This window comes from Myotis davidii, unplaced genomic scaffold (genome assembly GCF_000327345.1).
Source record: "Myotis davidii unplaced genomic scaffold, ASM32734v1 scaffold10, whole genome shotgun sequence".
Taxonomy (NCBI): Eukaryota; Metazoa; Chordata; class Mammalia; order Chiroptera; family Vespertilionidae; genus Myotis; species Myotis davidii.
This window is the reverse complement of record NW_006283544.1, coordinates 1768391-1780978: the sequence shown is the minus strand read 5'-3', so window position 1 is coordinate 1780978 and position 12588 is coordinate 1768391. Positions and strand designations below refer to the sequence as shown.

Genomic DNA, 12588 nt, shown 5'->3' with positions numbered 1-12588 from the left:
CAACATGCTGGGCCCTGACCGGTTTGCTCAGTGGATAGAGTGTCGGCCTGCGGACTGAAGGGTCCCAGGTTCGATTCCGGTCAAGGGCATGTACCTTGGTTTCGGGCACATCCCCAGTGTGCAGGAGGCAGCTGATGGATGTTTCTAACTCTCTATCTCTCTCCCTTCTTCTCTGTAAAAAATCAATAAAATATATTTAAAAAAAAAAAAAAGAGTATAAGGCTTGACTGAGGTTTTTACAGAGCGAGGGGGAATGTAGCATTGTCCCACCGAGAAGGACATGATAAATGCTTTGCTGATGACTGTGCTGGCCATACAGCAGCCTCTCCCCACCCACGGGCGCCTTAGCACCACTCTACCAAGGGAGTGATTTTCCCCTAGGTAATTAAAGATCTGTTTCAGATAGGGATATGAATAGGAACATTTCATTATCATATTAACCAATTACAGAATCTGCTGATTAAAATCAACATTTAGAACAAATGTTGAATGTGAACTTGTTCTTTCAGTGGATACTATGTTTTGATCAAAGCATTGTATTTAGGCGTCTATTGAATTGTAAATCAAAAGAAAGGCACCAAAATAGCTAAGGAATACGTTTTATATTAGATATTTAAGCAATATCCAAGCCAAAAACAAAACAAAACAAACCCCACACAAGCTCACAACTTTGCAATATTATATTTAAGGTTTGCTTAGTTAAAAAACACACTTTAAAGAGCTGTATGATATGAACATAGTGGTTTGGCAGTATTACAATACTGTACTATAGTTGCAACTTAACTGTGTGATGGGCAGGGAATTCTGCTTGTATGTGAGTGATGAGGTGTTCCATATTCTTGCATCAGAAAGGAGTATGCTCTCTGTTTGCTTCCTTTTTTTCTTGATTTGCCTCATTCACTTTTTGTCCGCAGTTGATTGTGGGAGCGATTTTACCAAATACATGTTTTACAGAGTTTTGTAAGGTTTGATGAACCAGTTATTACACAATTGACAAATAAACCTGATATGTTTATAAGCAACATTAGAAGGAGTTTGCCCAAGTACTTTTCACAAGGATTGTTGGGGAATTTTTAGTGAGCACCGTTTGTTTATCCTTCCTGAGATGATGAATTAGGTGGATTATGCATGTTTGTATCTCTCTCTTTTTTTTTTCAGACGAGATGTGAAATGGAGAAGTATCTGACACCTCAGCTTCCTCCAGTTTCTATAATTCCAGAGCATAAAAAGTATAGACGAGACAGTGCCTCAGTCGTAGACCAGTTCTTCACTGACAGTGAAGGGTTACCTTACAGTATCAACATGAACGTCTTCCTCCCTGACATCACTCACCTGAGAACTGGCCTCTACAAATCCCAGAGACCGTGCGTAACACACATCAAGACAGAACCTGTTACCATTTTCAGCCACCAGAGTGAAACGACTGCCCCTCCTCCGGCCCCAACCCAGGCCCTCCCTGAGTTCACCAGTATATTCAGCTCACACCAGGCCGCAGCTCCAGAGGTGAACAATATTTTCATCAAACAAGAACTTCCTACACCAGATCTTCATCTCTCTGTCCCCCCGCAGGGCCACCTGTACCAGCTGCTGAATACACCGGATCTAGATATGCCCAGTTCTACAAACCAGACAGCAGTCATGGACACTCTTAATGTTTCTATGTCAGCCGCCATGGCAGGCCTTAACACACACACCTCTGCCGTTCCGCAGACTACGATGAAACAATTCCAGGGCATGCCCCCTTGCACATACACAATGCCAAGTCAGTTTCTTCCACAGCAGGCCACTTACTTTCCCCCGTCACCACCAAGCTCAGAGCCTGGAAGTCCAGATAGACAAGCAGAGATGCTCCAGAATTTAACCCCACCTCCGTCCTATGCTGCGACAATTGCTTCTAAACTGGCAATTCACAATCCAAATTTACCTGCCACCCTACCAGTTAATTCGCAAAACATCCAACCTGTCAGATACAACAGAAGGAGTAACCCCGATTTGGAGAAACGACGCATCCACTACTGCGATTACCCTGGTATGTGGTCTTACCTGGTTGAAGCATCATCGATTTAATGTTTGTGTCTTTGTGCTTTTTTCCAAACTCAGTTTTTAAAATTACATAGGACAGTAGTGCTTGACAATGAAAATCACCTACTTTGTTCTTTTCATATCCCAGTCTCGGTGCCTTTCCCTGGTTGTTCTGTTTAGTCGTCTATTGCTTATTTGAGGTGTTTTTTTTTTTTTTTTTTTTTTTTTTAAGGCTAGACTAAATTCTGGAAAAAAGTTATTTAGACTTTTTTTCTTTAATATTAAATAAAAATTAGAATTTTTAGTTATGCCAGAGTTATTTTATTTAACATAATCTTCAATCATAAATTGGAGCTTTTAATTCTAAATTAAGTACCCTGGAAAAAGATTACTTAAGTAAGGTAGAAGAAAATATGGTGTGGTAATGAAGTGGGGATTGAGTAAGGCTGCTATATGATAAGACTGTCTATCCAATAGATTTAAGGGTAGTTCATGTATGCTCATCCTTAAATGACATATATGACCCAAAATATGAATTGATGACAGTAATGAATATATTTGCAAGCTGCTGGCATAAGCTAGTTTATAAATAAAGCAGGGTATAATTTATTGGCTATGGTACATGATATGGCATGCCATACTAAATGAAAAAAACAAGAAACGTTAGGGGTACAGAAAATGGCAGTCATCTTGGATAATGATTAACATTGTCAGCTCTGAAGCCATTAAAATTTTTAAATCACTGAAGTATATGTTACTACTTACTATAAAGCACCTACTGGAATATAAACACATTTCCCATTTGTAGCTTGGCTCATTATCCTCTTTCTGCTAAAGTGATACATACATAAAGCAAATCACTTTAATAAGGTAATAGGGGAGTGCTTTTTAAAGCTGAAGCTTCAGCTATCTAGCATGAGAGATTTCTTCTTTAAAGCCAGATTTTAAACACTGAATCATCAAATGTAAAGATTTCAAAGGATCTCTAAAATGACAAGCTGTTCCTCTCCTGCTTTATTTTAGGCTGCACAAAAGTTTATACGAAGTCTTCTCATTTAAAAGCTCACCTGAGGACTCATACTGGTATGTAATTTTCTTGTTAATTCTCTGAGTTGTGTAAATAGTGTAAGTGGTATTCATCCTTTTAAAAGCCAACACTTGTTTGATCTCTTCTTTCTTCTGTCAACTTTTATTTTTTAATGGCCTACCTTTTCAGCCCTGGCTTGGCTCAAAATTCAGCTCAGTGAAAAAGTCTGGTTCCAGGAAGGCTCATGTTCCCTCGCGAAGGCCTTGCCCTGTCACCTCACATAGAATTAATTACCCAAAAATGTAAACAATGATGTTTACTAATGGATTTTAAAGCTTGTAATGGCACTGCTATTTCTTATCATAAAGGGAAAAAATGGAACTAATTTTTTTCTTTAACAAATCAAGTTGGCTTCTGCAAAGCTATATGAAACATTAAAAACTTGCCCATTCAGCATGTAAAGCATAACTGCTTAATACATTATCTTTAGTTTTACCATTAGCCTAAAATATCAGTGTTGAGCATGTTTTATGTGCTTGATGAAAGGAAGGGCGGAAATTACAGAGTATTAAAATCAAATAGAGATGGGGTTGTGGTTTAGAAGTTTGTCTGCACTCTACCCCAGCCCACATGTGATGCATTTGAAAGACTTGATTCTAGCTTATATTTCATTCTTTTTCAAAATGTGCTTTTAAATTTTATAAACATTTTATTTTGTCAAATGTATACAATCAAATGCTTTTTTAATTGTAAAACTTTGTATCAGAACCCATTTTAGGTTGAAATCAGGTGGCATGCTTTCAAACCATCCTAATACCCAAAATATTTTCAAACATAAAGGTGGTTAGTATTTGTGATTTTGGTTAAAAGGACAGCACTAAAGGAAAGAACTTATATAAAGTGATTATGTTTTATTTTCTCTCATTAAACAAAGCCTAACATAAAGTTCAAAGGATAAGTTTGCTAATAAAAGCAATGACCTAGCAAAATGTTTTATTCCATCATTGCTATGGAAACCAAAGTATTCAACAGTTCCTTTGAATGGGTTGTTGGATTAGTGTAAGGACTTGAATCTCCCCAGGCTAGATGTTACTATGGAAATTGAGTTTTGATAAATGAAGTAGTTATCTCTAACTGCTGCATTAAAAAGTAAAAGCCTTTGAATGAAGGTCAGTTCTGAGACTTAGCACTGAGAGGAATATGACTGCAGACATTTTGTATGCCTGTTAGGTATTGCTTGCTACTTATTAAAACCTACATAGTGTTGGCAACAACGTGGTAGATTCCATGGCTTTCTGAGAAACTGCTTTTAAAGAAAAGACATTTCTTTTATGAGTCAATGAAATGGATTGTTTGGGTCTGTCATTTTTAGATATAGACAAATAGATTGTATCAAGGAAAAGATCCTATGTAATCAGCCCAAAGTAGAAATTACATTTATAGTTGAACAAACTCCCATTAAATGTAGAATAAACTCAATCTAAAGTTTTCAAAATACAAATGACAAGGCCAAGAACACATTCCATATAGAAATGCTGAAATATCCTTTTGTGTACAATCTATGTTAAGGAAGGAAACATTGAAAATGGGTTTTACCTGAATTTTTATTAAGGAAGTAGAAGTAACTGAAATATTCGAACTATTGTGTTGTGGGGTGGTTGTTTTTTTTTAAGTCCTTGAAAGGAGAGATAGGAGGGGAACATGTTTTTCATGAGGTTAAAGTCTCCTAATAAAAGAGGGGTGCAATTGCATATAGCGATGTAATCAAGTGCTATTGGCAGGGATGTAGTCAGAGCATATCTAAATGGCCTTGCAACCCCTGCAAGTCAGGGTTTAGTGCTCTGAATGCTTATACCTGCAATTCTGGAACTTGACCTGCTGGCAAAGAAATTTAATAGTGGGTTGTCTTAACAAAGCTTGTACTAATAAAAACAAACCGAAAAGAGGACTGAAGCCTAGTTTGGGTCCCATGCATCAACTTTTTTTTTCTTCACGTGATCGTAAACAGTGTAGCCATGGACATCTAATGAGTGAAACCATTTAATCCAGTTTAATAAAGTTTTGTTTGATAGTCTTTCAGATGCCTTGGGGAGGGTTTGTAACAGACTTGTTCATCTGGCTAAACCCGTTCTTGGGTAATCATAGAGCATTGAGGTTGTTTTCTCCTCATTTCTAGTTTCTAGACAATGCCTTTTAAAATTACCTCTCTCATTGCATCCTCCCTACCCTGCCTGTTGTTTTTTAATGAAGGTATCTGAAGCCAGCAAAGGCTTGGGTTTTTTGCTCCCCCCCCACCCCTCCTTTTTAAGGCTCAGGCATTTCTAAAGTACTTCTCTCATTTAATAGCTTTTCTTGTTTTCTCTCTGTCCTCCCTTGCCCAATCTATATGGAAATGTTGATCTTCTATTTGACAATATAAAAGTTATTCTTTAAATGATTGCCATTTTGCAGGCAGAATATGAAGCACCCTAGCATTTCTTTGGAATGAAATTGTAAATGCTTTAAAATGTCAAGTTACCTTATGCTTCAAAAATGATCTAAGCAATTAAAACAACCTACATCTGAGTTCTATTGCTTATTCCGAATTTTCAGATTGCAAATGCTTCTTGACTTGCAAATTGAACATAAGGAAATAGTCTTTTCAAAACAAGACTTTTCAAAAACAGTTTTGGATGGAAGAGTAGATATTTTCTTGAACCAGAAGTCTCATAGCATTCAAGTTTTTTCTAAGTTCATAACCTTTGGGGTTTTTTTATTCAGAAAGAATAGACAAATAATACAAAATTCTATCTTTGTATGGTTAGACAAAAATATCTGACTCTGTTTTAGGAAATAATGATATTTCACTTTTAAAAGCGTGTTACGTCTTTATGTACATGATGGCATACATACAGACTTATAGAGGTACCCCTTATATAGGGGTGTGTGGGTGGGTGGTTGTGTGTGTTACTTGGAACACCATGTCATGCCTCTGGTTAGACATAATCGTGGCTGCGTCTAGGTAAGTGTCAAGAAGTGGTAAATTTCCAAATCAAAATATTTGTACTTACAACAACACTTAACTGTGAATATTACTGAAATTTGTGTATGCCTCATGATGTATTCAAGGGGCTATACTCATTGCCACGGTTTAAAAGTTGCTCCCAAGCACCTTGCTTTTTCTAAAAACTCACATACCCTTTTGCCCTTGCAAATCACTGTGCCCATTAAACCAATTCATGAATCAGATTAAAAATCTACTGCAACCGGTGATATAGTTGTTTTTGTTCATATACCTATCTTTAATTTCATAATGAACATTTAAAATAACTCAGTATAAATACAAAGAAAGATTTGGAAGAAATTGAAAAGTTGTTCTTACCACTCATACTGGTTTTTTTTTTTTTTGGTATGCTATGAGTACCATAAGTTAAAATACTTTTTTTTATATTGAATGTGGAAATTTCTCTGAAACTTGTGCTCACACGTTAGGAAAAAAGTACTTTGCAAAGATAAAATTCTGAAAAAGTAAATAGTGAACTCAATGCAGATGTTTGAAATCTAGTGGTTTTAGTCATATGTGTGAATATGTACTTAACCCTAGGGGCTGTGCTAAAGCAGTTGGGAAATTAGGGTCTAGTAACAGTTTTAGATCACTTACCAGTCTCGGCTATCTGGAACAGGGCAGAAAATGAGCACTTTACAGAAAAAGTCTTTGAGCAGCATGCACACTTGGCTCAAGTGACTCTGCACGAGCTGTTAAGGTGCACTGATCCCAAAAGGGTTGACAGGAAAAGGACAATTGGAAACAACCCCACAAAAGAAAATGGAAACCTACAAATACCATAAGAACACAAAATGGACTCACTGGTAGTGCTGCATTTCACAGTGAGCTGTGTTCGGGATTTCATAAGAAGTCTTAGAAAGATTTTTAGCCTAAGCCTGGTTGTGGGAAGGGGTAAATTCCCATGTTCTGCCTTACTTGATGATTATGTAGGACACTATTTCCTAATGACATTTATATTAAAATGTTACTATGTGTGTTTTAAAATGCATAATCTCTGTTTGAGATTTGTTGCTAAACATTGATTTTAGTCTCAGTTTGGGTACTAAAAAATCCTTAGGTATAAATTTCTGTATAATTCTTTGCTCTACATTATTACCTATTAAACATGCTAGGTATAACTTTTTATTTTAAAATATTGACAGTGTTGACAATATTTTTATTTCTGTCATTTTCCCACTAAAAGAAATATTAAAAATATTCTGAAAATGAGTTTCTTTGTGTGGAAATGTGGAAGAGTGTGAATGGCTTTTAAAAATATAAAAGATTTCACTTTCTTAGAAAATTACTTAGAACTAAAATCAGCACAAGGATATATATATATATATATATGTATATATTATATCTGGACTTAATGGAGATGAATGATACAGTTTGGATCTAGGGATCAATATTAGTTAAATGTGTAATCTGTGTTACTGGTAGAGGTTAAAAGTTTTCCAGATTGAAATTTAATGCCCAATGAGTTTTTGAGTCTATATTTCAAAACGATGCAGGAAAAAACATTATATTTAGCCTATAGTGTTAGATGTTACTACATAAATATTCTTAAATTGTTGTCATTTGTAGCTTTATTTTATATATTGACAGTTTCAAGCTTATGTAAAAAAAATAGTAGTGGTTAAGAGACTTGCTGGTCTCAGACCTCTGGAAAGGTATTTATGAGTTTGAAAGCTTAGAAACAATTTCTTTTTAATGACTCTCACTAGGAAGATTAAACTTTGCTTCTAGGACTTGTTCTTTCATCTGAAAAACATTTACATAGGAAATTTTTGTTCTGCAATGATAAAGCTTGTCAAAGGTTAAGAAGTTTAATTTGATTGCATTTTTTACCGATCTTGCAGAGAATTTCTTCTCTTTTCTTATAAACTAGTGGGAGAAGATCACTTCTAAGTAGATTAAATAGAATTGCTGAAGTTGAGATAGAAACAATCATCTGTAAAGGTAGTTTAATCACCCAAGGTGATTTTACTTTGCCAGATATTCTTAGTTCTATAGAATGTAGTAGCTGTTTGCTTGACGACCTACATCTTTTCTGGTGAAAGCTTAGAAACAAAGTAATGTCCTACTTTAGTAAAAGTATCTCTGGAGCAGCATTCTTATTCTGTCAGCCTGTGTTATTTATATTCAAGGATCTCCAACAATTCTGATTAAGGGTAGCTTACTGTTTTAGAAGTACCCTGTCACTAACTTCCATTAAAAAACATCTAGGCAGAAGAATAAATTTCTTTTTTAATAACTTTATGAATGCAAACCTTAGAGTTGGGAGGAATCCTCCTGTTCAATCCAAATTAAGAGAAAGGAATAAACCAGAGAGAGACAAGTACCATATGCGTTCACTCATATGTGGACTCTAATGAACAAACGGAACTAACAAGCAAAATAAAAAGATTCATAGATAGCGAGCAGGCAGACAGCTCTGCTGGGTGGGGCCGGGGGACAGGGGAGAGATTGAACAAAAAAGAAAAAAAAAGGATGCTCATGGACATGGACAACAGTGTGGTGATTGGCGAGAGAGAGGGGTAGATGGAGGTGGAGGAGGGGAAGGGGAGATAAATGGTGATAGAAAAAATAAAAGAAAACAATATTCAGTACTCATTCAGTGCTGGGAAAATGAAAACATGGAATTTTTCTATTTTAAAAAAGTAACGGTAAAATATTTCGATACTTTAAAAAAATTTTAGTTTGGACCCTTATTATGAGAAAGTGAATCTGAATGTTGTCTTTAGACTCAACAATTGGTATTTCATTCCACTGTTAACGACAGAGGATGTTTTCCATTGTTTTTGTTGAGAACCCTCAGAAGTAGCAGTAGTTGAGGAGCCTAGAGATTCATTCTCCTGGGACGTAGACGGACCTTTGACTGCTTAGACCCGGGTCCAGCCCTTTTAGGTTTGGCAGATTACTGTTCTTTGTTCCCAGGAGGAGTCCGCTCACTCCCTCTGACCAGCATTAGGGCCTCCAGAACGTCCTAGTTTCCATCAAATGTATCTAATACTGTAAAAGAAAACTTGTTTATTGTAGAGTTTATCTATTCCTGTACAACTATAGTATGAATAATAACTGATTGTAAACATGACCTCCAAAGAGGCAAAAGGCAGGATTCTCACATAAACCCACATTTAGTCAGATTATCCTCAGTGGTCTGAGGCAGTATAGAAAATGCTTTATTGCTGGTAGGGCCATAAAGAAAGGATAATCCAATAGACTCACACTAGATGCTATCCTGTCTCTTACACTTTCCCTTCTTTTCATTAATGAAAATAACAGAGTTGGTCAGACTTCGGCCAAATATGTGGTTGTTCTAAAGAAGTATTAGAAGTGTGGCATTTACAGCCAGGATAGAAGCCAGTGTTTGTCCTTGAGGAACTTTCAAAGCCAGTTGAGGAAGCCTTCATACAGCAGTATAGATGCAAATGAAATCAGTCATTCAGAGGGAATTTAACTGATGCTGGGGCCAGAAATCTGTCCTAGACTGTTCAGAGGTTTTCTGAAGAGGTAAAGGAGAATCAGATTTTAAAGAAAGAAGTTAAATACAAATTGACCAACAGGGAGAAAGAAGGGATTTTCTTACTTATACCTTTTAAAGTAGTCAGTTTGTTTAAAGTTGAGGACATTATTGATAGGGATACTCTATTAAATATTATATGCATTTTATAAATACTAATAATACTAATCTTTAGAATGAACTGCCTACCCTTCTGTTCCAAGTATAGATGTATTACATTGAGCATTAATAAAGAGATTTTTTAAATTACTGGCATGGACATAAAATTAGGAATTAATGAGCCTAAATCATCCTACTTTATCTTTTTTTAGATATTTAATATCTAATATTTATGAATTTCTTTAATTTGGGGATTAGTGTTTCTTATTTCTTTACCTTTTATTTAAATATATAAAGACTGTTTTAGAATCTAAAATTCCTTAAGTCTCTAATTATTGAAAAAAATCTAATTATTAAATCGCATGAAAATATTTTCCTTCTGAAATATGAGCTTGTTTTGAGTTTAAAGACTCAAATTTTAAGAATTAAGTACTAATTATTAAACAGTTTGCTTTGTTTTAAGTCTCCAAATGGGATATGGATTTTAAGTTCTTGGAAGCCAGAGACCAAGTCTCATTTGTTGTATTTTGCAAGTCATTTAGTACAGGTTACACTCTTATTTACTAAACATTGGCTTTAATTCTGATGGTTTTAGCCTTTATCAGATGTCATTGATTTGGATTATCTTTTAGCTTTCAGAAAGAAAACCAGATAGGTAGCTTTGCTGTAATAAACTTAAAAAACAACAACATGCTATTGATTTCAGAGAGGAAGGGAAATGGAGAGAGAGATAGAAACATCAATGATGAGAGATAATCATGGATCGACTGCCTCCTGTATGCCTCACACTGGGGGTGGAACCCACAACCCATGCACATGCTCTGACTGGGAATCGAACCATGACCACCTGGTTCATAGGTCAATGGTCAACCACTGAGCTATGCCAGCTGGGCTGCTATAATAAACCTTTAAAAAGTCACAGAATAACTAAAAATATTTTCACCTATGATATTTTTCTTTTGTTAGAAGAATTTATGTAGAACATTCTAGGCAAAGGGCCTTGGTATGTGTCTATTGAATATGTTCAGCAGAGCAGAGAAACCTCCCATTCTATTATGCTAGTTTCAGAAGTCAATTTTTACCTCTTCATCAGAGGGGGGGAAAAATAAGAATTTTTTAGCTCATCATTAAAGATTTTTCGAATACTTCACAAACATATTGCATGGCTAACCCACTGAAGTTCACTTAGCCTGGGATAAAGGGGAACCATTGTTAGAGAATATTGGGATTGTCAATGCCAGCACAGGTCAGATTTCAGGACTCGGTGCTTCAGATAGTCTGGGTTAAGGCCTACTCCCAGTCCCTTCAACTGTTCCTCAACCGACCTTCAGAAGTGGCTTTGAAATCTTTAAATAAACTTGAACACTGTGTAGGTGTTTTCTAAATCATTCATGTAGAGCGTATTAATGTTTGCTAATGGAGGGTTTAAGAAGGACATTAGGGATAAGTGGCAGGCGAGGATTCCTAATGTGGAGCTCATCATTTTGCTTCTAACTCAAACTGTTGTGAGGACTAAGTGACACTCTGAGAAGTGCCTAACTCTGGAATATGTGCTCAACGGATGTTTGTGTCTGTGCCTGGAATTGTTTTTGCTTAACATTTTTCATAGAATATATTGATTGACTTTATCAGTATGGATAGTGTACATGTTTAACGTGGACTTTTTTTAAAAAAAAAGATTAGGGATTCCTAGCAAAAATAGTCCTGGTAATTTTAAAATAGAATGAGGAAATGCATACTTTATTTGAGAGATAAAGTGGAAGCTTGTTTTCCAGGCTGTACAAACTTGTCACTTTTTTCTCTTTGCCTTTGGAAAGTTTCACATTAACAACATGAGAACTTAAAAATAAAGTTGATGTTGAAAGAGCTTAACTAAATATTTTAAATTGGTGGTATTGGAAAAGGATTCTGTAAAAATCCAATTAAGCTTTTGAAAGTTCTATCCTGTTGAAATAACTTAAAGGAAGTCAGTTTGGTTTCCCAGAAGTACTGTGCATAGTGTTTCTGGCTGAGGAAGAAAGGCACAAATTGGCTATTTGGCCAGAAATTGGGTACCAGCTTCCTCTACAGTGTTTTACTTGAGCAGTGTTGACACTTGAACAAATCCCATAGAAACTGCCCCAAGTGGGGAACAGTTGTCTTTGCTTTTATAGTCAAGACTTGGTCCCATAACTAATGTCCCAGACGCTGGTAGTATTCTTGGCTGAACAACCTATAGATGTGCATAAATTGGGAGCAAAATCCCAAGTGTTTTAGGAAGTTTAATAGCTACCGTTTTCTAACCAATCAGTAAAGTAAACTTTAAAAATACTGGTACAGTTTATTGCTTTATAGCCAATAAAAATAGTGAACAAAAAGAGTCTAGTGTCCCTTGTTTCTTAAACTCTGAAAAATCAGAATGATTTTTAAAATTGGGGCACTTCCGGAATTTTTTTTCCTTGCCTCAGACAGCAGCAATAACTTTTGCCATTAAATGTCAGTAAGGTATTTAACCAACATGTTTGTTTTTGTGACTTTATTTTTCATGAGAAACAAAAACACGAGTGCAAAAATAATTTTTTTTTGTATTTGATTTGCATCTGCAAGAGTGATAGCTCCCTTTACTGCTAGTACTAAAACATATCTATGAATTAAACAGATTAAATGTGATTATAAGTGAAAGAAAAGTAGTTTATTTCTTATGTTACTTAACAGGTTTGAGTGTATTAGCTTAAAATCTTAGAATTTACTATGAGAAGAAAAAATAATCCAGGAATTGTGATGTCTATTTTACAAATAGAGTGATAGGAACCAAAAAGAATTTAAAAAATAAAAATAGGTGTGTCTTGGTTCAGAGCCAGAGGATTAGAAACAGGAAAGGTGGCTTGGGGATGCATACCATAAGGAGTT

The 12588-nt window shown here is 35.6% G+C and overlaps 1 protein-coding gene across 3 annotated transcripts in view; it reads left to right on the top strand.

Annotated features, from left to right (window-relative positions):
* The window catches only part of KLF5 (Kruppel-like factor 5 (intestinal)), a 29235-nt gene that overhangs the window by 13157 nt on the left and 3490 nt on the right, over nucleotides 1-12588 (top strand). The window contains exons 1-3 of one of the 3 annotated variants that reach the window (XM_006753738.2): nucleotides 966-1076; nucleotides 1159-2029; nucleotides 3046-3105. In XM_006753738.2, the coding sequence (XP_006753801.1) occupies nucleotides 1171-2029; nucleotides 3046-3105 (919 nt within the window). In that variant the 5' untranslated portion in view covers nucleotides 966-1076; nucleotides 1159-1170. Of the gene's footprint in view, nucleotides 1-965; nucleotides 1077-1153; nucleotides 2030-3045; nucleotides 3106-12588 lie in introns of those variants that run through there. The other 2 variants (XM_015564783.1, XM_015564797.1) reach the window with 2 other exon arrangements.